General features: G+C 44.3%; 1 protein-coding gene across 1 annotated transcript in view; it reads right to left on the bottom strand.

The window, feature by feature from the left end:
- The window catches only part of CMIP (c-Maf inducing protein), a 131,882-nt gene that overhangs the window by 26,461 nt on the left and 78,759 nt on the right, over window positions 1-26,662 (bottom strand). The window contains exons 4-9 of the mRNA XM_058813488.1: window positions 9,533-9,694; window positions 8,362-8,403; window positions 5,682-5,744; window positions 4,236-4,316; window positions 919-1,022; window positions 280-384 (exon numbers count right to left, since the gene is read on the bottom strand). Of these exons, the coding sequence (XP_058669471.1) occupies window positions 280-384; window positions 919-1,022; window positions 4,236-4,316; window positions 5,682-5,744; window positions 8,362-8,403; window positions 9,533-9,694 (557 nt within the window). The remainder of the gene's footprint in view (window positions 1-279; window positions 385-918; window positions 1,023-4,235; window positions 4,317-5,681; window positions 5,745-8,361; window positions 8,404-9,532; window positions 9,695-26,662) is intronic.

Below are 26,662 nucleotides of genomic sequence, written 5' to 3'. Positions count from 1 at the left end.
TACTGGAAACCGGCTCGTGTGTCAAGAACTGTGGCGTGTGAGGAATCAGATTTTCCACAATAACCGAGACAGAGTTGTGAAACCAGCTCGAGTTCAAAGCTGCAGATACACAGGGATTTACACACAACCCCTTCTTCAAGGTCTCACCCCTGCCCTTCCTCACTCCCTTGGTGAGTACCAGGGAAGGAAGGTTCAGCTTCTCTCAGGTTTTCCAGCACACCCATCTCACACTGATCCTGTTTGTGAAGAACACGTGGCCAGCTGGGGATTCACACTGACCTGTTGATGAATTCCTCGTAACAGGAATAAATGGCAGCTAAGCAGACAGCTACAAGATTTGGCAGGACCCTGGGATGTGGGCATTGTCCTGTTGGACCATGCATGCTGGAAAACAAAAAATAAGATGATCTCATTGTGAAGAAGGTTTCTGTGGGCAAAACCAGTCAGGCAGAATGAGGTGACAGACCTGAAAAGGCATCCTTGGGAGATCTTCAGAAGGGCCATAACAGAGAGATACTTTAACCCTCTACATCCAATGGCCCTACTTATGAACAAGGTAAGCTGAATCATCAATTTAATTGATGTGGTATCCCTAAAGTCCTCCCAAAATCTCACACTTGAGTGAGCGTAAGCTTGAAAGTTAATTTGAATTATTCTGCAGAGGCTTTGAGTCTAAATGTATATGAAGAATACATGCAGTGTGGAAGTAGGCAGAAAACCCCAGACCTATCTGAGAACTAGCATTTTGAAAAAGCGACTTCAGCAACACTGCTGGATGGACCTGATTAATTTGCTTTGATTTGCTGTTTGCCAGTACGAAAGAGCACCAGCTACTGTTAACAGTGAGGGTTGGGAGAAGGAACACACCAAAGCATGGACACAGGATTGGAAATATACCATAAATGAAATGTAACTAACCTGTGAATGAACTTCTTCACCACCTCCATTCCAGCATTCAGCTCATTCAAAGACAGAATGTACTCCTGAGTAAAGAGCCGCAACCGAGGGCACTTCCCAAAATCCTGCCCAAGAAGGAGAGACTCGGTGAAGATGTACATCAAAACTGTGGGTTTTCAAAAGAAGCCAGCTCAAACACAACTGAATTCACACTGCTATTATGCTGACAAGCTTCAGGAGAAAAGCATCTCTGCACAATGAAATAATGTTCTTCCCACTAATAATGACAGCGTTTCCAATCTTTTCTTTGTACCCACTTTGAAAACAAAGTTCTGTATAATGAAACAAACAACTAAAAACTAAAAAAAACTCACCTATACTTACATTTGTTTTGCACTTTTCACTTAGTATTTTGAATTTTGAAATACATTTTTTGTTTGGTGCTTTGCTTCCACCCCTAACTGCAGTTTTTTAGAAATAAAACTCAAACAATATTGTATTTCCATGTCTGGCATGAATATCTATTCTGGTTTTAGAGAAAATAATTTTGACACGCTATCAATAAGCAATCAAGTACAAAACCAGAGATCAGTTTTTTCTCCATGGATTTTACTTCAGCTATGCTGTGAATTTGACAGGTGAACTCAAGAGTCACTTTCTTTAAATCCTGCAGTCAGAGGCACCTGCTAACTGAAATCCTGCATCTCCTCACATCACCTGCTATTTTTAGATGTGAAAGGAGTAAATTCTGCTGTCTGAAGAGTGTTATTCCACAGCACATTTCCTCACATTTACACAGGTGTAACCTTATTACACAGGTGTTGCAGAACTACAGAGCTGAATTTCCAAGGGGGGAACAAGGTCCACTGAGGACAAACAAGCACTCCCAGCTATTCCTCCACCAGCTGCCTGTGGATGTTATCCTAGAAAAAATACATGGCAGCTGAAATGTTAAAGAAATGCCACAAATGGTAATGAACTAGTGGTGGTCTGTAAAAGGGATGATAACCCCCCAGAGCACTGAAACCTTCTGTTAGCTCATTTTGGTTTCAGGCACTTCTGTAGCACAACCTGTATTAATACCTGGTAGGTTTTTGACCAAAAACTTGAAAACAAGCTCAGACTGAACAATGTTTCCTTCAAGCCCTAAATGTCACTGCTGGTACTGAATGGCTGCCTGGTAACCTCACCCAGCAAAGGGACTGTGGGCAATTCCACATCATTACAATTAGCATCATTAAACTTTTAACAGCTCCTTCTGGCAACCTGATCCAAGAGCAGGAGACCATGTGTGCTTCACAGAACATTTGATTAATTTCATGAACATGCCACGCAAGATAACTTTTGCAATTGCAATTTGCTTATGAAAGTTTTCAGCCTGTCCAGGTGTCCTAACTGAAGTTGGAATCAAAGTCCAAGAGATCATAAAGAGGATGTCATCACTGACCTCTGTAAAATAAAATTTAATATAATGCCCTGTCACATACCAAGCACAGAACAATACACATCAGCAATACTGTTTGCTCAAAAAAATAAAAATAAAAAAAAGAGAAGGGTTTATATTCATATACACATTTTGGCTCAACCTACAAACAGCTAAAACCCCAAGGTTTGGGAAGCTGCTGAGCACTCCTCAAATAACTCAGCACACAACTGTCTCCACTCCTCCAGTATTATCACCAAAACAAAAACCTATCCTGGTTCTTTTGAGATGTTTAAATCAGAGATAAATGAGACACTCTTTCCCCATTCTATAGGTAGAAAACTGTGGAGCAAAACTTGTTGGGAATTTTCAAAGGCCACATAACAAACTGGAGGCAAAGGTGGGAAGAGCCAGCTCAGTCTCTGCCCCAGGGACTGCACGGGGCCTCCTCAGGGGATGGAGTTTAGTGTCCCCCTGAAGAATAACTTTATTTATGTGCACACACACACACACATTCTCTAAAGCACTATTCAGTACAGAAGTCCCCAGAGAGTGGTAAAGTGCCCAAATCCACTCCAATTAATACCTGACACCATAAATTCTCCAACTACACACTGCGGTGCAGACATGTTGATTTTCAATCTGCAAATGTTAAGTATGGTAAATATACCCAATTCTCTGAAGCTAACCAAATACAAGCATTACACTATGCATTTAGATTTTATTTGAGACCCGTCAAGAGCTCTGGATGCTTTAAAAAAATCAGTCTAGTTTCCAAGAATAACATTTACAGAATATTTCACTGAACACTACAGAATATTCAAAAATGTTTACATGTCTGCACAGTGCTGGCACAGAGCCAGGAATATGACCTTTTTGCCATCTTGGGCTCTCTACCTAGTTCTGTAAACTCGGGGAGTTAAATAATGTGATTGGAAAAATAAGAAATATGAACTGTTTTCTACTGGTTCATGCTAATCACAGCATGATAACAGATGGTCTCTAAAATTATATGTTAGTGAAAAGAAGTTGATTATGAAGTTACAGAGGTTCATCCTTGAGATCACAGCCAAACCAACTGCCTTAAATATTTTAGTTTACTTATTTGTTATTCTTTGCCACTGCATTGTGAAGTAAGATTTCTTCACGTAACTTAAAAATATTGGCAGGAAACTTAATATGCCACAAAAGCTGGAGAGCTGGTAAATACCCCAGATACTAATAACTCTATTAGGAAAGGAATATGGATCATGTAAGAACATTTTCAGAGTTTGGGGGAGGGGAATCTGGTCTACAGGGTGGAAAGCAAAGCAGGGCATTTATTTCAAATACTGACAAGGAATTGATCAGCAATGAGAAGAGAGAAAGTCTGGGTAAGAACAGCCATAAAAGGACAGAGTACCTAAATCCTGTAATGAGAAGGAAGAATAGCAGTAGAAAAGCAGTAGAAAAGTATAAGAATATTCAGGAAACCAAAGTAAGAACTTGCTGGACACGGCCTTAACAAAAATGGAAACCAAGAGGGCTGGTGGTGTCTTACAGAAAAAGTGTTGAGGGCTCAGCTCAAAATGAACAAAGTCCTCATTCTGTTTTTGTTATTTATTTGATTTTAAACTGTTTTAACTGCAAGGATGGCATGCAGGGAATAAATAAGGAGCCAAGGGCCAGGTAGGAAAGAGCTGGAGCTGCATATGCTGCCAAAAGAAACATCCTTCAAAGCATGGCTTTGCTCAGATGCTTTTGAGGATCCCACAGAAAGCTTGCTAGATCTGCACTGATGAAGTGACACACAATTACACACAGCACTCACACTTTGGGGGGCAGATTTAGATACAACAGGCATGACAGGCAGAGGATCAGAGAAGGGGTGGCAGTCAAACCTCCCCAGACTGCTGGAGCCCCCCTGAGCACTCACCATGTTGTGTTTGAGGATCCTCTGCACCACCGGGGTGAACACCTCAATCACCACCATGGACCGCGGGCGCTCTCGGCAGTGCTGCAAGGAGCAACAGGACATGCTGTGAGCTGCAGGAACCCTGGGGATGGGCACCCCCTGGCTCCACACCCAGGCATGGATTACCCCAAGATTAGCAAGATTCAGGGGCTAAATTAATCTTTCCTGAGATTAAGGCACTCGTAACGCTGCTCGTTCCTATGGATTTGCTGGCATCCAGTAGAAGATTCCCATGGGAGCTCACAAACTGCAAATTCCCTTCCTTTTCCCCCATCCTTCCCAAAAGTCACTGCAAAGTACCATTTTGGGGTCTTATTGCCAACAGTTTTAAAAGGAAAGAGGCTGGGGGTAGGAAGATATGACCACACAGGCACTGTAATGCCACAAACCTCCTTTCTTGGGGATCCAGCCTGAAAACCTGTGGTGGATCTTGGGAGGTACCAACAACCCACTCTCCCATCACAGGATGAAATATATAATCATAATAATATATCAGACAGAGTCATTTAGGTTGGGAAAGACTTCTGAAAGTCATCTGGTCCAACCTCCTGCTCAAGAAAGGGCCGATTTTGAAGATAAATTCTCCTTCTCAGTACCCTGTCCACTTCTGTTCTGGGAAGTCCATAACCTGTTTCCCTTCCTTCAACTATACACATCCAAATTGCACACATTTACAGACAACTGGGTGCCCATCTCTGGGAAAGATCAAAAAATCCCAAATCAGGAATAAAAATGCATCAAGTCTGAGGCTACTGATGACCTAAGAGTGCTTATAAAAATGCAAGACTCAGTTTCTGTAGGAAGAAGCAGCTGACGAATAACTCTGGATGGGAATTACAAGCAGCATCCAGAATGTTTGACAAATCCATACCCAGTCATCAGCAAGCAAATTCAAGCAGACTCAAAACCGAGACACAAACAGGCCTTGAGGAACAGCAGTATTTTTAAATCCACAAGGTCTGCAATCCAAAGTACCCTGAAGTTTATGGATAAAGGATACAAAACGCAGCACAAGCATGGATTTACCAGAGAATAGGATGAGTCCTTATGATCTTCCCACTGCCATTACCCATAAGGGCTGAGTTACACACACCTGAACACAGGGGCTGCAGTGATTTCTGCATTAGCTCAACACAGCATGCACTAGGAGACACCTCTTGTACCCAGACTGAGGTGTGGGAGTCTCAAAATTTTAACTCTCACACAGTATCAGGACAAAACACTCTTGATATACTAAGCATATGATGGTATTTATCATAATGGTGCTGTTCACCATTCCAGTATCATTGCTTGCTGACCAAAATCTGGGCAGGAGGTAAGAAGTTACAGAAAAAATACAACCCCCCACTCAAAGAACAGCAGCCATATACAACTATGAGATTTCAGAAAGCAAAGCTGTTCTGATACCTTGCAGAAGAATTCACAGAGGTCAGGAGGAGGATGGTTGTTTTCCAGCAAAGGTGCAATTGCCTTTAAAAAGAAAGGGAGAAAAGGGAGAAAAATTAAATTTCAAAGCAGCAAGTGAAGAAAGCATATTGCAGGGAAGTATTTTTCTTGGGGGGCATAAAATCTCACTTTTAGAAAAGGATAAAAGCATCAAAAGATAAATTAGAGGTGGGCCATGTGTTTATTTTATAAGTAAGCTCAAGCATACCTCTGCTATGAATCCTCAGGAAAACTCTGCTTTTAACTACATCAGCGTAAATATGTAAAACAGGCAATGGAGTGCACTATTTATAATGGTTTAAATGGAAACGGGAGCAGAACTTTTTGCTTTAGGATGTAATAAAGCAAGGATGAATCTGGCTCACTTTTTCAGCTAGAACATCTCCCTAAAAGAAAAAACTGAACACCACCACACACACATATCCTTTGTGAATGAGTTCAGGCACATTTTTTGTGAGAAAGAGCTCACTAAAAGCAACCTAGTACTGCTCTTACCTGGGAAGAACCTATTTATCAAAATCAAGCATCTAACTTTGTAAAAGCTGAGATCAACCATTCCTCTGTTGCTGCACAAACCAATGTGCTTATGCTGGGTAAACACATTGGAGGTCATACCTGCCACTGAGGGGGTAATGAACTTATGCTGCTGTTACTTCCTTTGTAAACTAGAAAATGGTACCAGAATAACATATTCTATGTGGTGGTGCCTTCAGGCCTTTCCACTCTTCAGTTACAGGGATTCCCAGTACCCACTTCCATGTCAAACACTAAACACAGCAGCCAGGACATTCTGTATTAAGCAACTGAACACCAGATATTTTATCTGGATGGCACCTGGGATTTTACTAAGGCTTTGCTTTGGTTTTTGCTCTCCCTCTCATCTCCTTACTCAGCTCTGAGTCTGCTTGCAGCCGCTGTGTTTTCACAGAGGTCAAGATCAGTGTGAATTTTAACAACAAAACCCAAGCAAACCGCAAGGCTCTGTTTGGTTACATGTCAGAACTATGATACTCATTATCATGTGCAACTGGTCACTCCTCCTCCTCTGGTGGTGGCCCAGCCACAGGGGATTGAAAGAGAACACAACCCCATCCAGCTGGGAGAGCTCAGAACATCCTTGCTCCCCATCCAACACCTGAGCTCAAGATCTTTCCTGAACCCATCTTTGGGATTGTTTGCTTCAGGATGACAACAGAGACAGGCAGAGATCATGGTTCTGTGCTTCTGTGGTCAGTGTGGCAGACTGACAGGACCTTTCCAGGGTTCTCCTCATGAGTTACTGGCCAGAAGCAGCCGCCTTGTGCTGTGCCACCTTGTGCTGTGCCACGTTGGCCAGCCGTGGTGACATGTGTGTCCCATCCTGAGCAGGAGGGGATTGGCTGGGATATTGGGGTATTGATCTGCCCCAGCACCATCCCGGCAAGGAAAGCTGGTCCCGTCTGCATGGCCAAGCACTGTGTACTTTCCACATGCTGCATAAACACACACTATTAGCAATTCTTTCCAGGAATAGCCCAGGTTATCTGGGTAATGGCAGTGAGCTCTGAATGCCCAGGAACTGCCAGCTCCTTAATGGCTTGGAATCAAACCTACACGAGGGCAGGACCTGGGCTGGAGAAGCCATCACCCAGAACAGAGCAAGAACAGAGCTGAAAGGACCTTTGGAGGCCACCAGGTTCACCTTCCCTGCTCACAGCAGGGCCCCCTCTCATATTTTATTTAAAAATCATTCTCGTAGTTGTAACTTGGTGCCTGAACTACCCTCAGCACTGGAGTTACATGGAAGTTATGGCAAAGAAAAGTAAATGCTACTTCAGAGATTTATGTCAGTGGTTGATTCCAGCTAGAAGGGCATCTTAAACAGCAGTTAAACACAATTAACACCTACTAGCAGCTACCTGCCACCTTGTCATTTTGCAGAAAGAGTCACAGAGATGTGATACAATCAGGTGGTGGGGAGGCTCTAGATTAGATTACTGTGAAAATCTCCTGGAAATTGCCAGAAAATTAAATTAAATCACAGTGATGAGGAACCAAGTTCCACCTCTCTAATACTTTGTTTCACAAGCAGCAGAGCTGCATTTGATTCACTTATTTCTATGGCTAAATAAATGTGACCTACAAAAAAGAAAAAAAGTTGAAGAGGATATTTTTGAAAATAAGTTAGCAGGGAGTTAAACTGGAATGACACAAGAGCAATCCCTTGCTCACATCCCCTCAGCAATGGAGACATTCTGTATATGGTAGCATTAGCCCCTCAGGAAACTACTCAGCCTAAGGGTTTTATAGGGCACATCTGGAAATGATGGGATTGGACTATTTAAAGTACAGATACAGATATGGGTATTGCTGTGTAGCCTCCTAAGGAGGCCATTTGGAGAGACTGTTAACACTCAGCCTGCTGTGCTCTCTCACACAGGCTGATGAGAAAGCTTTATTGTCATTCATCTATGAAACAAGAATAGAGAAATGACAAAACCACACAAAAAATAGACAAATGGTTTTCATTCCTGCCTAAGCTCAGCAGCATTGGTGGAAAGGCTTTCACATTTGCCCTACTTCACTGGGGCAGACAGGCACTGAGAGAACTGTTATCAAACAATATAGATTTGTCCTCAGCTTTTGACAGAAAGGTACTCACCACAATAATGCTCTCATGGTCTTGAGTGGTTAAGTTGTTGTTCTGAAAGAGTTGAATAGAAGAAAGATGAGTGAGCCAAGAGCACCCTTGAGCTGGTACATCAGCACACACAGTCCTCAGCTACCACCAGACACAAGAAGAAAGGCTCAATTGCTTATTTCCTGAATAAAAGCCATGGCATTAAAATCATTCTCCTAAAGGAAGTGGTACAGTGCCTGCTGTGAGGACTGGAGCAAGCCCTCATTGCTCCTTCAGCTCAGCACAAACACCAGGATGCCAGAGGTCTCAATCAGCTGAGAAAGTAAAGCCAGCAATACATTTCTTTAAAATGTTTTCTTAGGACAAGCTCTATGTCTTTAGAAAAATTATTAAAAGGATTGTTGTGCTGGGATTTTTTTGTGGCCAGTTTTCCCAAAATTCTTTCTTTGAACACAGTACCAGGAAAAGCCAATCAATTGACTGGAAGTCACCTATGCTACCACCTATGCAGAACAGTCTGCTCTGTGCTTTTCCAGCAGCATGATCCATCCAGAGGTTACAATGGTGTGAGTTGCTAAGATTTTTGACTACTGCAAGAAACAAGAGTGGACTTTTTGTACAATATCAAATCCTTCTGCTATCACATAGAATTAAGACAAGAAAAGCCTGCTTGGCATTACAATTCCTGTCCATGAAAAGTTAAATATTTGAAACAAATGTTATAGGAGAAAGATGAACAACTCTTTTCTTTATCAGAATTAATAAAAATAAAATAGCTACACAATTAATTTATTGGCGTGTGTATATATATTGATACAAAAATTACTGGTCAGGGAAGCAAGGCCAATGGAATAGAAGTCAAAGGGAGCTTTACCACTGACTCAGGGCATGAGTTAAACCCATGTAAATTTACCGTAGATAATTAAAAAACCAAAGAAACAAAAAACCAACCAACCACAAAAACCAAACCAACAAACACAAGATAAATGGGGCTTGTTTTGTTTCCAGAAATCCACATAAGATGGGTCAAATTTTCCCTCTCCCCAGCAAGTGCAAACTCCACTCAAGTGAGCAGAAGTCACGAGCAGACTCGCAGGCAGAATTTTGACAGCCCAAGTTAAAGTAAAACCCACCCCCAAACTTTTAACTGTTTGTCTGTCATGTGAGAGCAGCAGGAGCCCTGCTGAGGTACCTCTGAGAGCAGCTTGGAGACGATCTCCAGGGGTGCCTGGTGGATGGAGTCGTCCTGCAGCGGGGACGTCAGGGCCATGTCCACCAGCGTCCGGATCTCCTTCAGCACCACCTCCCAGCGGCTGGGGTTGCTCAGCACCTTCTTGTACTTGTAAATCTTCTTCTGCAAGACACGTCAGAGGCCACACTGACACCACCATAAACACCCTGAATGCAGCTGTGCTTCCCACTGCCCAAGGGGGCTGCTTTGTATGCTGAGTTTTGCCTTTTCTGGTGGCTGAAACACTGTACTTGAAATATTTAAATGAAAAATAAAACCTTTTATGTCTAAACCAGTTTCTTCTGTGGAAGCAATGAGAAACCATAATTCTTTTCATTTCAAAATGAGTTTTTTAACTCCAGAGCCTCTTTCTTTTCATCATCTCCTCTCACAAACACCTTCCTCAGGCTAACAACAGATACTTGCTATTTAATTGTTTCTAAAGCTTAAGTTCTTTTTGAGAGACTCATTAAGCAAGGGTAGAGAGAGGGAGGCCATCAAAACATCACACTTCTAGATCCTTTATTCTGAATATGAATTCACATTCATTTCAATTTTACCAAAGCAAAAAAAAAAAATCTCATAGACAGTCTTGAAGAAGCCTGAAAAGTCATGATGGCACCTTCCAGCTGTAAGAGAAGTCAACCTGTAAGTCACCAAATCTTCCACAGAACAGCATTTCCACCCTCAAGAACAGCATGCCTGATTGTCTAATCCCATGTGCCCCAGTTCCCTGCATGTCCCTGACCACGTCCAAGCTATTTCATCAACTGCCCCACCCACAGACCAGCTGGACAAGCAGAGGACAACTCTTACTCCTCAGCAGCCACGTGACGACAAACCACTGCAACAGAGGCTGCTTTATACTATGAAAAGCAATCTTTGGAGAAAGCCCACCCAAATTCCCAGAGGTGGCTTGGTGGCACTCTACAAGTTCAAGGAAATGATGATGAGGGTTCAAACATCACGTCTGAAAACAACATGAGGGGCACATGAGAGCCAGGAGGGGCTCCAAAGAGCGTGGAGGCAGTGCCAGAGGCAGGGAAGGAGCTCTGCACTGAGGGACAGCAACTGCCAGGACCCCAACTTGTGTTTAGTTCACATTCCCTTCCACTCCCCTCTCTGCATGAGCCTAGGATGTTGAGAAGTCTGCACACATGCTCAGGTTTATTTAACAGCACTGGTTGGGCACTCATGTTTACATGAAAACATCAGAGTTTTGCACTAAAAACGGATCTTACATTCCTCATCAGCATTTCCATGAAAATCACATAAACTGCCCATTTTGTGCAGCTCTGCAGATTCCAGCTGCACGTTTTGGGCTGTACACGAGTGTAACACTCTGCACAGGGCCCGTGTGCTCTGTCTGGCTGTGGAGCTCTGTGGCTCCTGGCATTTCCCCCGCGCTGGCCCAGGGCAGCCCAACAGGAACCATCTGAGCTCTCTGCTTATCAGCCACTTCCTTCCCAGCCTGGAGCAGATCTACTGCTCTGCAGCCAACAGGCACCTCTGAACCCCACCTGAAACACAGCAGAGGAGAACAATGCAGAAAAATGCAGATTTCATAGGCACTGGGTTTGTCAGCACTGTTAGAGCGGGGAGAGGAGAGTGGCACTAGGCTGACATGTCAAGGCTGATAAAGCAATCCAATTATCTTTTTAATTAAATTCATGCCAAGTACAAAAGCACATTGGCAGTCTAGTTCACACTTCCAATGCATTTTAAGCCACTGAAAAGCTGAAGGAACATAAAAACATGCTGCAGACATTATCAAATGTGGCTGGGATTTCAAAACTGCACAAAAATCTTTGTTCTTCTGAGCTCCTTGGGACAGAGAGAATCCAACAGTGATTTTAAGCTACCAGCACTACTTCTAGATCAGAGATTTCTTGGACACTTTAGGAAACTTCAACCATAGAATTTAATTTCTCTTATTCATGTAGTGCCTTTATTTAGGGTCTTTTTGTTAGACTTACTCCAGCACTAAATTTAAAGTCACCCAGATGGTTTTTTAACTGGAAACAACTCCTTTCTGACTTATTAGACAGTTTTTAAACTGGAAGCAACTCCTTTCTGATTAATTGAGGACATTAAACCAAGCTGGCTCAAGAGATACCATTTCCAATGCTGAAACCTATTCCTTGGTCCTGCACTGTGAAGAAGTCAAAGCAGAATTAGAAGCTGACAAAACGTGGGGACAGGGGGAGGATGAGAGTTAGACCACTGGGTTCTTGCACCCCTGCCTCTCTGGGCTGCCCCTTTTTGGGTGAGTTACAACTCATTTTAGAGCAGCTCCTCCAGCCCAAGGGGAAGCTGCTGAAGGGAACTCTTGCCCAACAGGACACTGCTCAGACAACTCCACCACAAATATCCTTCTTTTGCTGTCAAATCCAGCCTTGCTTGGAGCGAGGGAGGAGGAAGGGAGGTTTTCTTTCCCTTTCAGAGATGTCCATTAAAAGTCAGAATGCTGATGATGCTGACGTACATCAGAGGGAAGACAGCAGGAGCTTTACCCACTGCCATGCAGGGAGGACCAGCCAAAGCTCCTGCTCAGGGCAGGCAGGGACTCAAGGGGAGCATCAGGGGACAGCCACCTCTGCAGACACACCAAGCCTGCTGCAAGCACAGAATCCAAGTTTATCAGTGTGTGCTCCACGTTTCCAGCACAATGGATTGACTGGCACTGACAGGCTGAGCTGCAGCCTGCAAACAGCATTACAGGAGTCTTGAATGATGGTGGGAAAGCAGCAGCAAATAAATAAATAAATAGAGGAGCCATCCCCAGGAGGGTTGATCTCTGCTGTCCTGAACCTTTGGCCATGGTTACAGTGCTGTTTTTCTCAGCAGAATGCTTTTCACTGTTGAGCGCCTTGCTGAAAGCCTCAATTAAAGCCTGAAACCTATCAGTGGGTTACAGAAGCAATTTGCTGTGTCTCAGCAAGCACTTAGGCAACACTGAGCCATCTGCTCCATTCTACCTGTGCTGGCTCCAGAGCAGGGAGCAACAATCACTCACAAGCTGAAAAACAAAGCTGCCTGCTAAAGACCCACATGGAGAACAAGGATGTCAGTCCAGGGGTTCACTCCCCCCAGATGCAGGTGTAAAAGATGCCTCCAAGTTGCTGAAAAAATTAACACATTTATCATTAACAGCCTGAACAAGTAAAATACCAGGGTAGGAAGCCAGTTTCTAGGGGGATTTCACTAAAAGCAGCAGCTCCTGTGAAAATTTATGTGAGTGAAAATAAGATATGCCAACTTGGAATTTGACCCTCCTAGTTACTGACCAGCCAGAGCCACACAGCCAGTGTCACTCCAAAATCTTGCCATGCTGACTTTAAATGCAAAACCACTGAATTTATTAAGTACCCAGAAGAAGCAGAATGAAGAGAATAAGTGACACTGACAGGGCATCCTTCATTCCCAAATCACTCTAATTAATTAAGTCTTGCAGAAACTCCAAGACCTAAGTCTCAATCCTCTTTTACAGGAGGAGGAACTGAAGTCCATGTATGAAAAATTACTTTTCTAGAGTTATTAAGCTAGGAAATGTGACAAAAATCTATAAGAAGCCATTTTTGCCATCAGTGATCAAAAGCCTTTGAACACTGCTGTGAACAGAAACTTCAAGAGAGCCTAGGAAACTTTCAGCTTTTTAAAGTAAGATCTTCCTATATTTTTCTATCCTATAATAGCCTCATCTTGTAGCCCTTGCTCATACACCACTTTCTTGGACAAGAATGATAATACTGATGTAGTCAACAGCTAAGAAAAATGGACTCTAATGCACAAAATCAGCCAGCATGGAACATTTAGCTTGTTCAGCCCTAGCAAGACCTTTCATGTTAGGAACATCTTAAAGCAGTGACCACACCTGATCCAAAAAGGGAAAAAATGAAGTTAGCTTTTCTGATGACAAAATTTCATCCTTGCTTTGCCACTGCCAGCCAGAGAACGTTCTGTACTCTCGGGAACCTGTCATCCCATCAGCAAATACTATTTCATTACATAAAGAAAATTAATGGCCATCCCTAATGCTGAAGAGCCTGCTAAATTCTAGCTGTCTTCCCCTTTTTCACCACATGCAGCCTGCAAAGGATCACTTGAGTCTTTAGCAGGGAGGCTCCTGCAGAATGGGACAGACTGGAGCTCCTGCAGGATGGGACAAGGCTGGAGATCCTGCAGGAATGGGACAGGCTGGATCTCCTGCAGGAATGGGACAGGTTGGATCTCCTGCAGGAATGGGACAGGCTGGATCTCCTGCAGGATGGGACAGGCTGGGGCTCCTGCAGGAATGGGACAGGCTGGAGATCCTGCAGGAACAGACAGGCTGGGGCTCCTGCAGGAACAGGTCAAGGCTGCGGCTCCTGCAGGATGGGACAGGCTGGGGCTCCTGCAGGATGGGACAGGCTGGGGCTCCTGCAGGATGGGACAGGCTGGGGCTCCTGCAGGAACAGGACAGGCTGGGGCTCCTGCAGGAACAGGACAGGCTGCAGCTCCTGCAGGATGGGACAAGGCTGGAGATCCTGCAGGATGTGACAGGCTGGGGCTCCTGCAGGAACAGGTCAAGGCTGCAGCTCCTGCAGGAACAGGACAGGCTGGGGCTCCTGCAGGATGGGACAAGGCTGGAGATCCTGCAGGATGGGACAGGTTGGATCTCCTGCAGGATGGGACAGGCTGGGGCTCCTGCAGGATGGGACAGGCTGCAGCTCCTGCAGGAACAGGACAGGCTGGGGCTCCTGCAGGATGGGACAGGCTGGAGCTCCTGCAGGAACAGGTCAAGGCTGCAGCTCCTGCAGGAACAGGTCAAGGCTGCAGCTCCTGCAGGAACAGGTCAAGGCTGCAGCTCCTGCAGGAACAGGCACTGCCCTGGAGGGCTATGGGTGCCAGCAATTGTTTATTTCTTGCTGAGCAACGAGAGCAGCTCCACAAGAGGGAAAAGGTCAGGCTCCCGCACAAAGGTCCCCCCAGCTCATTGCGGGGACGGTGACACGGGCTAGTGTTACACTGGATGTTGACAGTGCTTATGTAAAATGGAGGTGCCTCCTGCTAGATGCAAATCTGCAGAGATAAAAACATCAAGAGCAGACTCTGGAAAGGTTTTCTCCGCTGCAGCAGAACATTTTGTTCAAACAAGGAACAGGAAGAGCTGCTGGTGATGTCCAACACACATGTTGGCCTGTCCTACAAAGCCCAGGTGCACCATGCATTCTGCAGCATCACCTGCTAGTATGATCTTTAACTCATCTTCATGCAATCAAAGAGGGCATGGCATCCCAAAAGTTGGCCACACCCATATTCTGCTTTTAATATTAGCAGGTATCACTTCACAGTATTCTGAAAAATACCTAACGTTAAGTTGCTGCTAATAGAATTTTCTCTGCTAGTCAGAGATGAACTTAAATCACCAGTTGAATCCACTGAAAGCTTTTGGAACTATGTTCCTGCCTGCAACATCTACCAATATTAAAAAAAAAAAGAAACTTACCTGAAAGGACTAAGTCATAGAAAGTCCCAATCCAGCCAAAGGACTGGGATGAGATTATGGAAACTTTTCTAAATCAGGGACTTCAAACTGCCCATGCTGCAGTAATCAAACTCTTCTTGACCTCCTGAAAGTTCTGTACAGAAAGATGTGCTGCTCTCTAAAATAGAGATATGCTGTGAAACAGCAGCAGCAAACTTTTGCTCACCACCATGTTTTCAGGTCACAGCATTTTTTGCATATTTCATTCGACCTGGTGCAAAATGCTGAAGTGCATCAAGTTCTCTGCTTCAGTTGCTTCTCTGAATGCAATTGCCTTGTCAAGGCTCAGTTCCCCAAAAATTCCTTGCCACAGGCCAGAGAAATGGAGGGAAATATGGAGGGAAATATTACAGGATAAGCTCTTCTGATTCTCACTTAGTAAAGTCTAAATAACACTTTGTTTTTCGCCAACTCATATAAAAAAAAATCTTGGTAAAATCACCATTATTTATTACAGAGACTGGCACCTGTGAATCTGTGACCTGAGTAAATTCACCCAGTGACATTCTCTGCCCTGAACAGCTCACAGTCTACATGATTAAAAGCAAGAAGGAGAGAAAGAGCACGAAAACCAAGGTGATTTCCTTGATGTCATATGGCAAGCCAGGAACAGCGCAGAACTGAAGTGTTCTGACCCTCAGGCCTCCAAGGCAATTGCTGGATCCTGGTGCCCCAAGGTGAAACACCACTGGCAGGCACCGTGCCTGCAGCAACTTGAATGCTGATACCCTGTTGCTGTGCTTCCCCATCTCACCACCACAGTTTTCAGTCTACCCTGATTCACCTGGTTTTTTCCACCAGTGTCTCCAGATCTCACTAAGCCAGGCAAGAACCCTCCAAGGCTCAGGTCAGATCTGTCCCAGAGCTGCCAAAACCCCCAAGGCTCAGGTCAGCATCGTTCCAGAGGTGGCAGAACCCCCCCAAAGCTCAGATCACCTCCATTCCAGGGCTGCCAGAACCCCCCAAAGCTCAGATCACCTCCATTCCAGGGCTGCCAGAACCCCCCAAAGCTCAGATCACCTCCATTCCAGGGCTGCCAGAACCCCCCCAAAGCTCAGATCACCTCCATTCCAGGGCTGCCAGAACCCCCCCAAAGCTCAGATCACCTCCATTCCAGGGCTGCCAGAACCCCCCAAGGCCCAGGTCAGCTCCATTCCAGGGCTGCCAGAGTTCAATGGGTTCAGCAAGCGGTGACGTGGGTTCAGCTGTTACTGATGCACGAGCTGGAACAACCACACAGACCCTTCCCCCAGGCACAGCGTTTGTCCTTTGCTCAGGTACCACTGGGACAGCACCACTGCAAAGGAAAGGAATGCTGAAATAAACACAATTTTAAAAGCGTGCAACAGAGACGGAACGCATTCCTGCTGGAACCAGGAGAAGTGCAAAGTGGACACGGGACACAGGGGGGTGACAGGGCAGCTCCTCAGTCACCTCTCAGCATGACACTGGGCAGCTGCAACATTAATGCACTGAAGAACTTGCTCCCAAAGCATATTATATATCTACATATATATATCTCCTCCTCCTTTGCACACAGCTGTCAACTGACTGCCCATCCTTCTGGGCTTCTGCTCTCTGATGTGCTCAACACTGCTGCAAAGAGATCCTTCAGTAACAACAGAGGATAAGAGGATGGAACAGTAGGTTATTTTACCCAAGGGAAAGGAAGAAAAATTAAACCATGAAATTCATGAGCTCCACTGAAGACAAACCTGCATGCAAATGCAGTGTGTATATCTCCAAAAACTGAAAGAAACTCAAAAATTGTGGCATCCTTCTAGGGAGGAGGTCATCCTTGGCAGACCTCCCCACTACCAAGCAAAGCAACTGGGCTTTGTTTCTGCTGCTGCCTTGTCTTCCCTGGAATCCCTGCACAGCCCTCAAGTCTCTGTAAGATGCAGAACACAGCTGGTGGAGCCAAACCCAGCTCCACCTCATTCCTGCATCTGAGATGCCCTAAACCCAGCCAGAAAACGCAAAAAGCCAGCGGTGGCTCCAGCTGCACTTTGCCTGGGCTAATGTGGTTTCTCCTGTAATCAGACCTGTCCACAGGGGAGATGTTTTTTGGCATGGCTGACGCTGATGCATTCCCCGAAACCCTCCATCCCTGCTTCCATTTCCTTTTGGCAAACATTCCCATTCTTCAGGCCCCAGTTCCAGCACCAGCTTTACACTTCAGGTTGGCAAAACATCAGCTTTCATCCTGCACACAGCAACTGCTGTTCCGTGTTTTTCGTAGCAGAGCCAAGTTGGGGTTTGTTTTTAATGTTGCTTTGGCTATGCGGAATTTCACTATGACTGCAGATACTCCAGCAGAAGCACAAGCCACTCCCTGCTTGCAAAAAGCACTGGTATCTTGGGTTGAAAATTCCATGTGACTTCTCCCCAAATGAAGAAATATTCTGAAATATCTTGCCCATGAGCATTTGGGTGTTTTGGTTTGGATTTTTTTTTACTACACAACCTTTTTTCCTCCTTATCTTGGGCAGGAGAACAAACTTCCAAACAGTTTATCAACACAATTGTCCCACACATACAGGAAAGGTTTGCCCTAACTGCAGGCTGGTGAGGAGGAAGTTTACAAACCCTCCTGAGTTACCTGAATATCTTCTGCAGAATGAGAGAGAAAAATTTTCATAGAGAGTTTGCTGGCCTCACTCAACAGGGCAGGAGCCAGACACCCTGCTCGAGCTACAGGACTCAAACACCCTCTGACTCACTAGCAGAGGGAAGGTTTCAAACATGCTCAGACACAGCTGCCTCCTCCTCTTGCAGGACCTCACTGCTCCCTGCAGCAGCTCTGGCCCTTTTCTCCAGAGCAGCAAATGCCCCACACGGCCACTGTCTGCACATCAGGATCTCAGTGTTCTGACATCCAGAGGTGTGAGTCTGACCTGCTCCTGTATCTGCAATATGACCCAGAGTCAGAAAAATAATGTCCAATTCAAATAAAAATAAAAAAATTAAAGCAGACTACTAGAAAAAAGTGTGTACTATACACACTCCACACTTTCTGAAGCCTTCACTGGACTAACTGCATTGAGTCCATGGAGGCAAAAAAGTAGTATTGAATAACTAAAGCACAGCAGACACGGTGTGACTGTGGATTTTGACATGCAGCAAACAGAGCACAGATGCCACAAGGCACTGTGACAATAAATGCCATCTAGGTGTGGTCCTTGCTGTGTGCTTTTCTGTGCAGAGACCCACAGTTACTGACTACATTATAAAATGCCTCTGACACCCTGATCCAGGTTCCTAATTCCTTTTATTTTCATGCCCTTTATGTTCTACACACACTGGCTGTGTCTGTGCAGCCTTGGCATCCACCAGCTCTCAGCCCATGGTGGGAATAAATGACTTGGCCACTGCAGAGAAAAGATACTGGGTAGGAAAGAAAAAAAAAAAAAAAAAAAAGGAGCAGGCACAATCTTATCATCACTGCACTTTGACCAGGTCTGGCAAAGCACAGAGCTGTGCACAAGGCCACCATGGAGCAGAGCCAGGCATACCTGCTGTGCAGAGCCCCCCTGCTCTGGCACTGCACCCTTCAGATCCCACTCAGGCATGAGAGAGCTGGAGATACACAGCAAAACAGGACTCAGGTGATGGCCTCACCTGCAAGGCTGCTCAGCACATGCCAGAAATCTCAGGCATGTGAGAGCCCTGATGGGAAGAACTGGCCACCTGAGAAACCACCTCCAACTGCGAGTAAGCAGCTACTATCGCTACACATTGTAGTAACTGCTAACAAAAGATAACCTCAGGAAGATAATCTATCCCCCTTTCATTTTCTGGGAAATTCCAGTAAGCTGAGGTAGCACCAAGTAGTACACAAAGCAATTATTTCTTCTCAGATATGCAAAATGTATTAAAAAGCCACGTCATCCCTTCATCCCTTTTCCTTACTGCTCTCTACTGCTGGCAGTGGACACCCTCAGCTTTTTCTGCTCTCCTCCCCTCTCACCAGTCAGCAAAACCTTCCAAATGGACGTTTACCCACCTGTTTCACTTTCTCCTCCTTGGCAAATGTATTATTTTGCTGATTTTCCAGCTCCTCAACACCATAAATGGCTTTGAAATTGGCTTCTCTCTTGTGCACCTGCATCATCAATGTCGTCAGCAAGAGAGATGTGCACGGCTCGAGGAACATGTTTGTGTCAGAAAGCTGCTGCAGAGCCTCAGGGAGAGCAGGGACTGGATGCTGATGAGATGTTTGCAAGCATCTTAAAAGGGACTTCAGAAAAGCAGGGTATTTCTTTATGGGCTTTGGAGCACTGAAGTTTCCAGTTTCTTACAGGGAGATGCCCAATTTCAGAGCAGCATTTGCATCTGAAACATTCCCATCACTTTGTTCCATGTTTTCATATTGCATTTTATTATGCTACCTCAGCACAAATCCCCAAACCCCCAAACCTCCTGCAACTCTTCAGCCTACCAAAATGCCCCTGGATCTCTGCAATGTCTTTGTTTTCTTTCTCCTTTGCAGAAGTGTTGTGTGATGTGCAAGACTGAACGAAGACTCACAGTTTTCTGATCCCAAGAGTCGCATCCTTGATGAGAACAGAGATCACTGGGGTGCTCCCAGAACCACTGCCCACCTCATGCTCAGAATCACTCACAACATCCCTGTTGCTCTTGATGGATCTCCCTTAATCCAGTATTCCCATCTTAAATAAAACAGCAAAGTGCACCAGAAACCAGGAGATGGGGAATAGCTGCAATGCAATGGCTTCTGAATAAAGAGAGGGGAAGGAAAGACATATTGGCTTTTAGATACTTTTTTTTTTTCCTAATTTTAAAATCACCAGTGTTCTAGGGAAAAAGACAAGGAGCTGAGACAGACAAGATGAACATGAGGCTAACAGCAAGAGCTAGGGTAGATGATACAGATGTGACACTTGCAATACACTGCTTTACAGTTTTCTTTGGGTATTAGCAGCAGTTTTATAATCCCCTAATACATGATGTATACTATAATGTAAGGACAAAACTGTGCAGGAAATGAAAGAGAAATTTAAAACAACACCTAGATCCCCTTTGCTCCTTCAGGGTCAAGGAGGTCTTGTGACACCAAGAGTTCTCAGAAGAGCCAGAATGCAGAACTGGGCCCCATGGCAGCAGCTTAACAAGGCACTTAGCATGTGTCATCTCCCAGAGTTAGGTTTTCACACCCAATGCATCATGCAAGGAGGATAATTACACTCCTGGGAAAGCCTACCAGTCTTGTCCTGTCTCCACAAGAGATCTCCCAAAACCAGACTTTTCTGCAGCCAGAAATCCGAACAAGAGAATAATTTTGGTGCAGCTCTATATTATGGCATCTATAGATAAGAAGTTGTAATTTGGTGAAATTCTTGGTCACCATGACCTCAAAATCCTGAATTGCAAAGAATTAGTCATAAGGTCAGCGCTGGAATAATGCAGAGGAGCAATTCACTAGCACAAAACCCGAGGCTCCCTCTTGGCCAGCAGCTCAGCATTCCTGAGAAACAACATATTCCAGCAATTGTATCTGCTCCTCTTCAGAGCTGAGACCTAGGCACACAATAACAAGCTGACCTGTTTATTCAGCTGTTTTTGACACCCCTCTATCTTCAGACCTAATATCAGTTTGAATAGGATAGCATCCAAGTCTAGAGGGGAAAATTTAGCGCTGGTCCTGACTTAGCTGAAGCAAGATAGAAAATAACTATCTAGCTTCTACTCAAATTTCACCACCAGGCCATGAATTGGCCAGAGTTCTGCCTCCTTAAAAAAGGCCATTTTGGCAATCCAGGAGGCAGCTAGGGGTGCACAAAGCTCGTGTGCCTGTGGCTGGATGAGGGCAGGGCAGCTCAGAGCAGCAGCTCAGCTCCAGGCTGGCATCCCAGTGCTGCTGAGAGCCTCCTTGGGCTGGACAAAGTGCTGTGCTGACATGGACAGGCAGCTCCCAGATTTGAAGTGGTTCATGTGAGGCCAACACAGAGCACAGCCCGTGCTCAGCTGCCACGGCTGCAGATGTTCCTTCAGGGAGGAAACTGCTCCAGTGGCACTCCAGAAAGAGTGAGGTATTCTCCCAGTGAAGCTTAAAAAAAAATAAAATCTAGCCACTCCACCTGTTCCAGTTCTTAAAACATTACCATCATTTCATAAAATGAATAGAAGAAAAAACTTTCTGTCAACATCTTGTCTGTTTTTCATCTCTTCGTTTCCACCTCCCAAGTGAGATCTGTGCCTTTCTGCTATGGCAGCACAGCTACCTCTAGCAAAATGAGATCCCAGAAACAGAAAACAAGGCCAAGAATTTTCAAGTGACTTCTGATAACAGATGGCCTGAGACTGTCAAACTTGTGCTGGAAAATGAGAGAGGCAACAGACTTCATGTGCTCATGAAGATATCTCAAGCCAAAAAGAAAGCAAAAAAGAAGACAAAAAAGATATGTCCCCAACTTAACTACAAAAAATAAATGTTATGGAAATAAAAGGCTGCTAAGTACGACAAGATTTCCATTATGTTGTTCCTGAATTTGCAATGAGGTTGTTCAGATAAGAAACAGGGTGGTCTTATCAATCACCAGATGAACAGCAGGCACATACAGCTGCATTTTATGTTACCTTTCATATAGAAAAGAACAAACCATGACAGCAAACATCAACTTCACCATGAAAAAGTCATCAAAAACTTGAGAAAAGGTCTCACTATGTTCACCAGAAAGCGCCAATTGGTACCAGTCTCACTTCTTGGCAACACAGACCCATTTACACACCCTTGGACCCCACATCTGTTCCCTACAAAGTCTGGCCTACAACAGCACCATGATGCAGAGGAAAGGCAGGATATCTTAAAAAAACTGCTCATGGTCTCCCATAACGGGTACCCAACCATTTCAGAGGAACAGAACAACTATCAGCCAAAAACTTGTGGGCTGCCTTTTATCTGTCCTACAATAAACCTGTTTGTCCAAAACCAGTGTGTCATCAAAGCCCACAATGCTCCCAAAACCCTGGGGCTGTGAAAGGCAAACCTAATTCCACATCTTTGGTTCCTATCATTCTATTACTGACTTGCACACAGACACAAAAGGAAAAATATAGCCATTGTTGCCTAATTGTATCATAATTATTTACTGTTTTACCTCAAAGTAAAAAAAAATGTAAACTTCTCTGTTCTGTGAAAATACCTCAGTGTTTCAGCTAAAGAAAGCAAAGAAACAGTCAAGAGAGTTATGGTTTTGTGAGCTGAGTAACCACCAAGGAGAGGCCTGAAGTCCAGAACTACCACTCCAAAGAACTGCTGAGCTCTTCAAATAGAATTTTCACTATGCAGTAGAGCACAGGGCTATGGAATTGTCACAGGGTACCAAATCTTCCTCTCTCAGACCATAAATTAGGTCACTAAACACACTGGCCCTTTTAACTATATCCAATGTGATTTTTTCCCAGATCTCACAGTTTTAAGGCAAGATTTACTGAGATTTAAGGCTGTAAATTTCTTTAATGTCATCATTTAAATTCTATATAACCCCCACTCCTGTATCAGCACTATTTTTAATCATTGCCATGGTGACAAAGCCGTAAAGGTGCTTTACACAAGCAAGGCTTTACCACACTTTCAAGAACAGTTGCTCTTAACTTACTATTTTGCGGTTTTAAATTTCAAAGAAGAGTAACTCACTCTGAACATTCACCATCTGATACAAAAACTGATACTCACCCATGGCTATTGCATAAAAAATACTAATTACCAAGAAATTCATAACCTGGTCACAGTAAAGACCAGAGAGCATACCACGACTGCATTTGACAGTCAATCCCTTTGCAATTTAAAGGGCTGCCTGTGCATGGAAGTATCTGTTTCCTGAAGACACAGACAGAACAATCCCTGTGAGAACCAGGGAAGTATTAATCCAAAATTAAAGTTTTTGAACGAAGGCCAACATCGCTCGTTTTAGTACTCAATGCAAAACGTTTGCAAATCCCAAATGACAACATTGTTCCAGTTTCCTAATTCATGGGATTCAAAACATGGAGTCTGGGTTGAAAATGGATTTTAAAACAAAAGGTAATGTGACTGCAGGTCAGGGGTGTGCTGGGCTGTATGAACAGGATGGGGAAGGGGCTGCTGCCCTCAGCCCAGCACTGCTGGGTTCATGTGCCTGGGTTGGGGCTCCACAGGCTCTCTGCAGCCTCCACCACCTCAAATAAACCCTGCACTGCCAGAGGACAAGCGTGGCAAGGGTGGAGAGAGGACCAGATGATGTTCAAAGGTCCCTTCCAACCCAAACAATCCCACAATTAACACATTTGCACTGTCCCTGCTAAGAGATGTGTAAACTCCCTGCCCAAGCAGCAGCGCTCATTAGGGGACACATGGGCACTGCTAAAAAGCATCAGTGGGAAAGACAAGGTGCAGGCAAGCCTTTCTGTAAGATCCAGGTCAGAAGCACACAGAGCTCAGTTTGAGTCATGCTTCATGCCTTCCTGCAGACCTGGCTCTGTTCTTTCAGTGCTGTGTCAACTCAGGACATTCCCTCAAAGGCTGTCAACTGACATGTTTGACTGCTGCATCACCCAGCTGACCAGAAAACACGAGCAACTCACCCCACAATGAGGGCAGTGTTCAGGGCTTACTATCAAGCACAATAAAAAATGCAACATGCCCTGCACGAGCTTAGGTGAATTCCCACTAAAAAATGTAAATCTATACCTGTACTCCTGGGGAAAAAAAAAAACCTCACTGATGTCTTTCTAACTGAAATGCAACATGGTACTGAATTAGTCAAGTGTACCTTTTAATGATTAATGCTTTTAGCATGGGGTGTGATGGGGCTGCAGGTTTTCTACAGAGGATGGGACCTCTCAGTGCTTAGCACTACAAATGCACACAAATTGCAAAGAGAGCAACACATAAACAAGCAACTAAGTAGATGGATGCTGGCTGGAAAATACCAAGAGTATGTATTTGCTTATTTGTGTGTCTCCCAAAATTACTATTCCCAGTATCGCTCAAAGCCAAGTTTAGCTGTATCCATCATCCCCTGCAGAAGTGGTTGGTTACCACTGTATCTGCCCTGGATGCAGCCAGGGTAATGAACTGCATGTGTTATTCTCTTTTGTACAACCACAGAAAGTGTTGTTATCTTTATTGATATGCTGTTATGACTTATCAGCTTCCACATACCAAAGATTATGTATCATGGTTTCAATCCAACCTCCTTGGTTGAGAGGAACTTTCCTTACACAATGGATTAATGATTTATGTTTGAGGAGCTGGACAGTTGTTAACATGTTCTGTTTATTCTCTGGACAAAGATGGTTTGGCTTAGCCACAAGCTGAAGGAAATCAGGATTTCTAAAAATAGGCTGAGATGGCCAATAATCCTTTAGGAGTTGTGATACTCACTGATATCCAGATTAAATGAGGAATTATGAGTAACCCTTAGTGGGAGGGTTTGAAATGGAAAACCCAAAGAGAAGAAGATGACCACAAAAGGAACACTTGTGCTGTCCCTACACCCTGCTGACTTCAATATTCAAGGAAAAGGACACAACTAAAAAGCTCTGTAAGCATCTTGACAGCTAGTTAGCTGGATGACACATAAAACCCCTTGGAGCTGGATCTAAAGCATGGATAATTACATGTTTGGTTCTCTTTTATTTCTGTTAATCTGTACCACCTCTTTTATTATTCTCTGGGTCGCAGGAAGAAATTATTCTTGATTTTTATTTCCGTGTTTGTCTCTACAACAAAAATAATTTCCACGGTGCCAGATGGCAAATTGAATTCCCACAGCAGGTTAAACCTTAAAACTGCACCACATCAAAGCTCTCTCACAGACCTTAGCACCTTCCTACAAAACCAAAGTGTGTGCCTGAACCTAAAGAGCTTCCCCAGATATTTGAGACACAGCTATTCACTGTTCCTTCCCATTTCCCATGTAGCTCAGGGTACATGCAGCATCTGATTCCCAAGGCTTCATGCAGAGGAAAAAGAGTCAAAAGGACACTGACAGAATATGAATCTGCTCCCATAGTTGTAATTTAAGAGAGGGCAATTCCCCACTGCTGGAAATTCTCAGAATATCAGTTTGCTGTTTGTACAGTGGATTCCTCCAGCCTTGTTTGGGCAAGGCAGGAGAAAATTAAACTTAAATCTAGTGCCAAGTACACTGGGGCTCAGCTGGGCTCCCTAAATGCTCCCACCACACAAGTACAAACAATAGCAAGATCATCTCTGTTGAATGTTTTCCCCTGAACAACTGTTACAGCTATCTGCACTGGTTTGCATCTGTGTTCTACATCCCACAGAAATGTTTTGACCCATTATTTGTAAGACCACTGGACAAATATATCATTCATCAGCACAACCACCCAATTATAATGCAGCTGTGGTGATCTCTCTGCCACCTGGTGCTTTGTGTAAATGCCCCACTGCAGAAGAATAGGTTTCCTGTTTTTTGTGGGTTCCCTCACTACCTGCTTAATCATCAAACCATACAAATCATGGAGTGAGATGAACCTTGGCACCTGGCTCTTAAAGTCACAGGCTCCAGTGCCAGTAAAGTGATAAACTTCACTAAGGCAGAGACACAACTGCACTCCCTCACTCCCCTCCTACACTGACAGCTTGTCCTGGCTCTCCAGCCCATGGGGATCTCACTTAAGCCTGCCAAAGAGCAGAGAGCTACCAGGTGCTCTTCCTCTGAACTATTAAGCAACAAAAAAACAAAACCTAAATTACCTCCATTTTAGCAAAGAGGAAATTCTTAGTGCCAAGTACCTGGGCAGTGACTAAACCCTGTCACTGTTCTTATGGGAAAACACTATTTGCTATTCTTGGTAAAGGAAAGGGCTTTCAAATCAAGATAATGTTTCACTTGTTTTTCAGAAACAAATTTAATGGGGGTGGGGAGGGAAACAGGGAAGCAAAAATAAATTCTACTTTGCACCAAGTTAAATTACTCAGAGTTTCCCAAAATGAGAGGCTTGGGTCAGGAGCACTGGAAAGTTTAAGAAATGCTCCTTTAAAAACAACTCCCACAGAGCAAAGCTCCTTCTCCATGACTGAAAGGCATGTAAGCAAGCCAGGTCACTCTGTCTAGCCTGGCTTGCTTTCTTTCTTTTCCTTTTCCTTTTTTTTTTTTGTTTTGTTTTGTTTTGTTTTTTGTTTCTTTTTTTGTTTTGTTTTGTTTGCTTGTTTGTTTTTTGTTTCTTTTTTTGTTTTGTTTTGTTTGCTTGTTTGTTTTTTGTTTGTTTGGTTTTTTTTAAGAATTTATTTGGTGGGTTGAATGGTAGGGCCATGTTGTATCTTCACCACATCTTACTTGATGTTTTCCAGAGTTGCACCTCCAACCACAATTCTCTCCTCACTGCAGGAACTAAGTAGGCATGAGCCACCAGCACTTTGGTACCACAACCATCCTGCCTGGGGGTGAGGGGAAAAAGGAATTCCATCATCATTCCTATCCATGCTTTCTCTGATCATCCCTGCCTGCCAAAGCAGCAGAGAAAATAATGGCCACATGGAGATAATGCCTCTGCATGCTTTAAGTGCTTTGTTATCCTCAGGAGTTGCAAAG

The sequence above is a fragment of the Ammospiza caudacuta genome, chromosome 13 (assembly GCF_027887145.1).
Source record: "Ammospiza caudacuta isolate bAmmCau1 chromosome 13, bAmmCau1.pri, whole genome shotgun sequence".
Taxonomy (NCBI): Eukaryota; Metazoa; Chordata; class Aves; order Passeriformes; family Passerellidae; genus Ammospiza; species Ammospiza caudacuta.
This window is presented reverse-complemented; position numbering and strand designations above follow the sequence as displayed.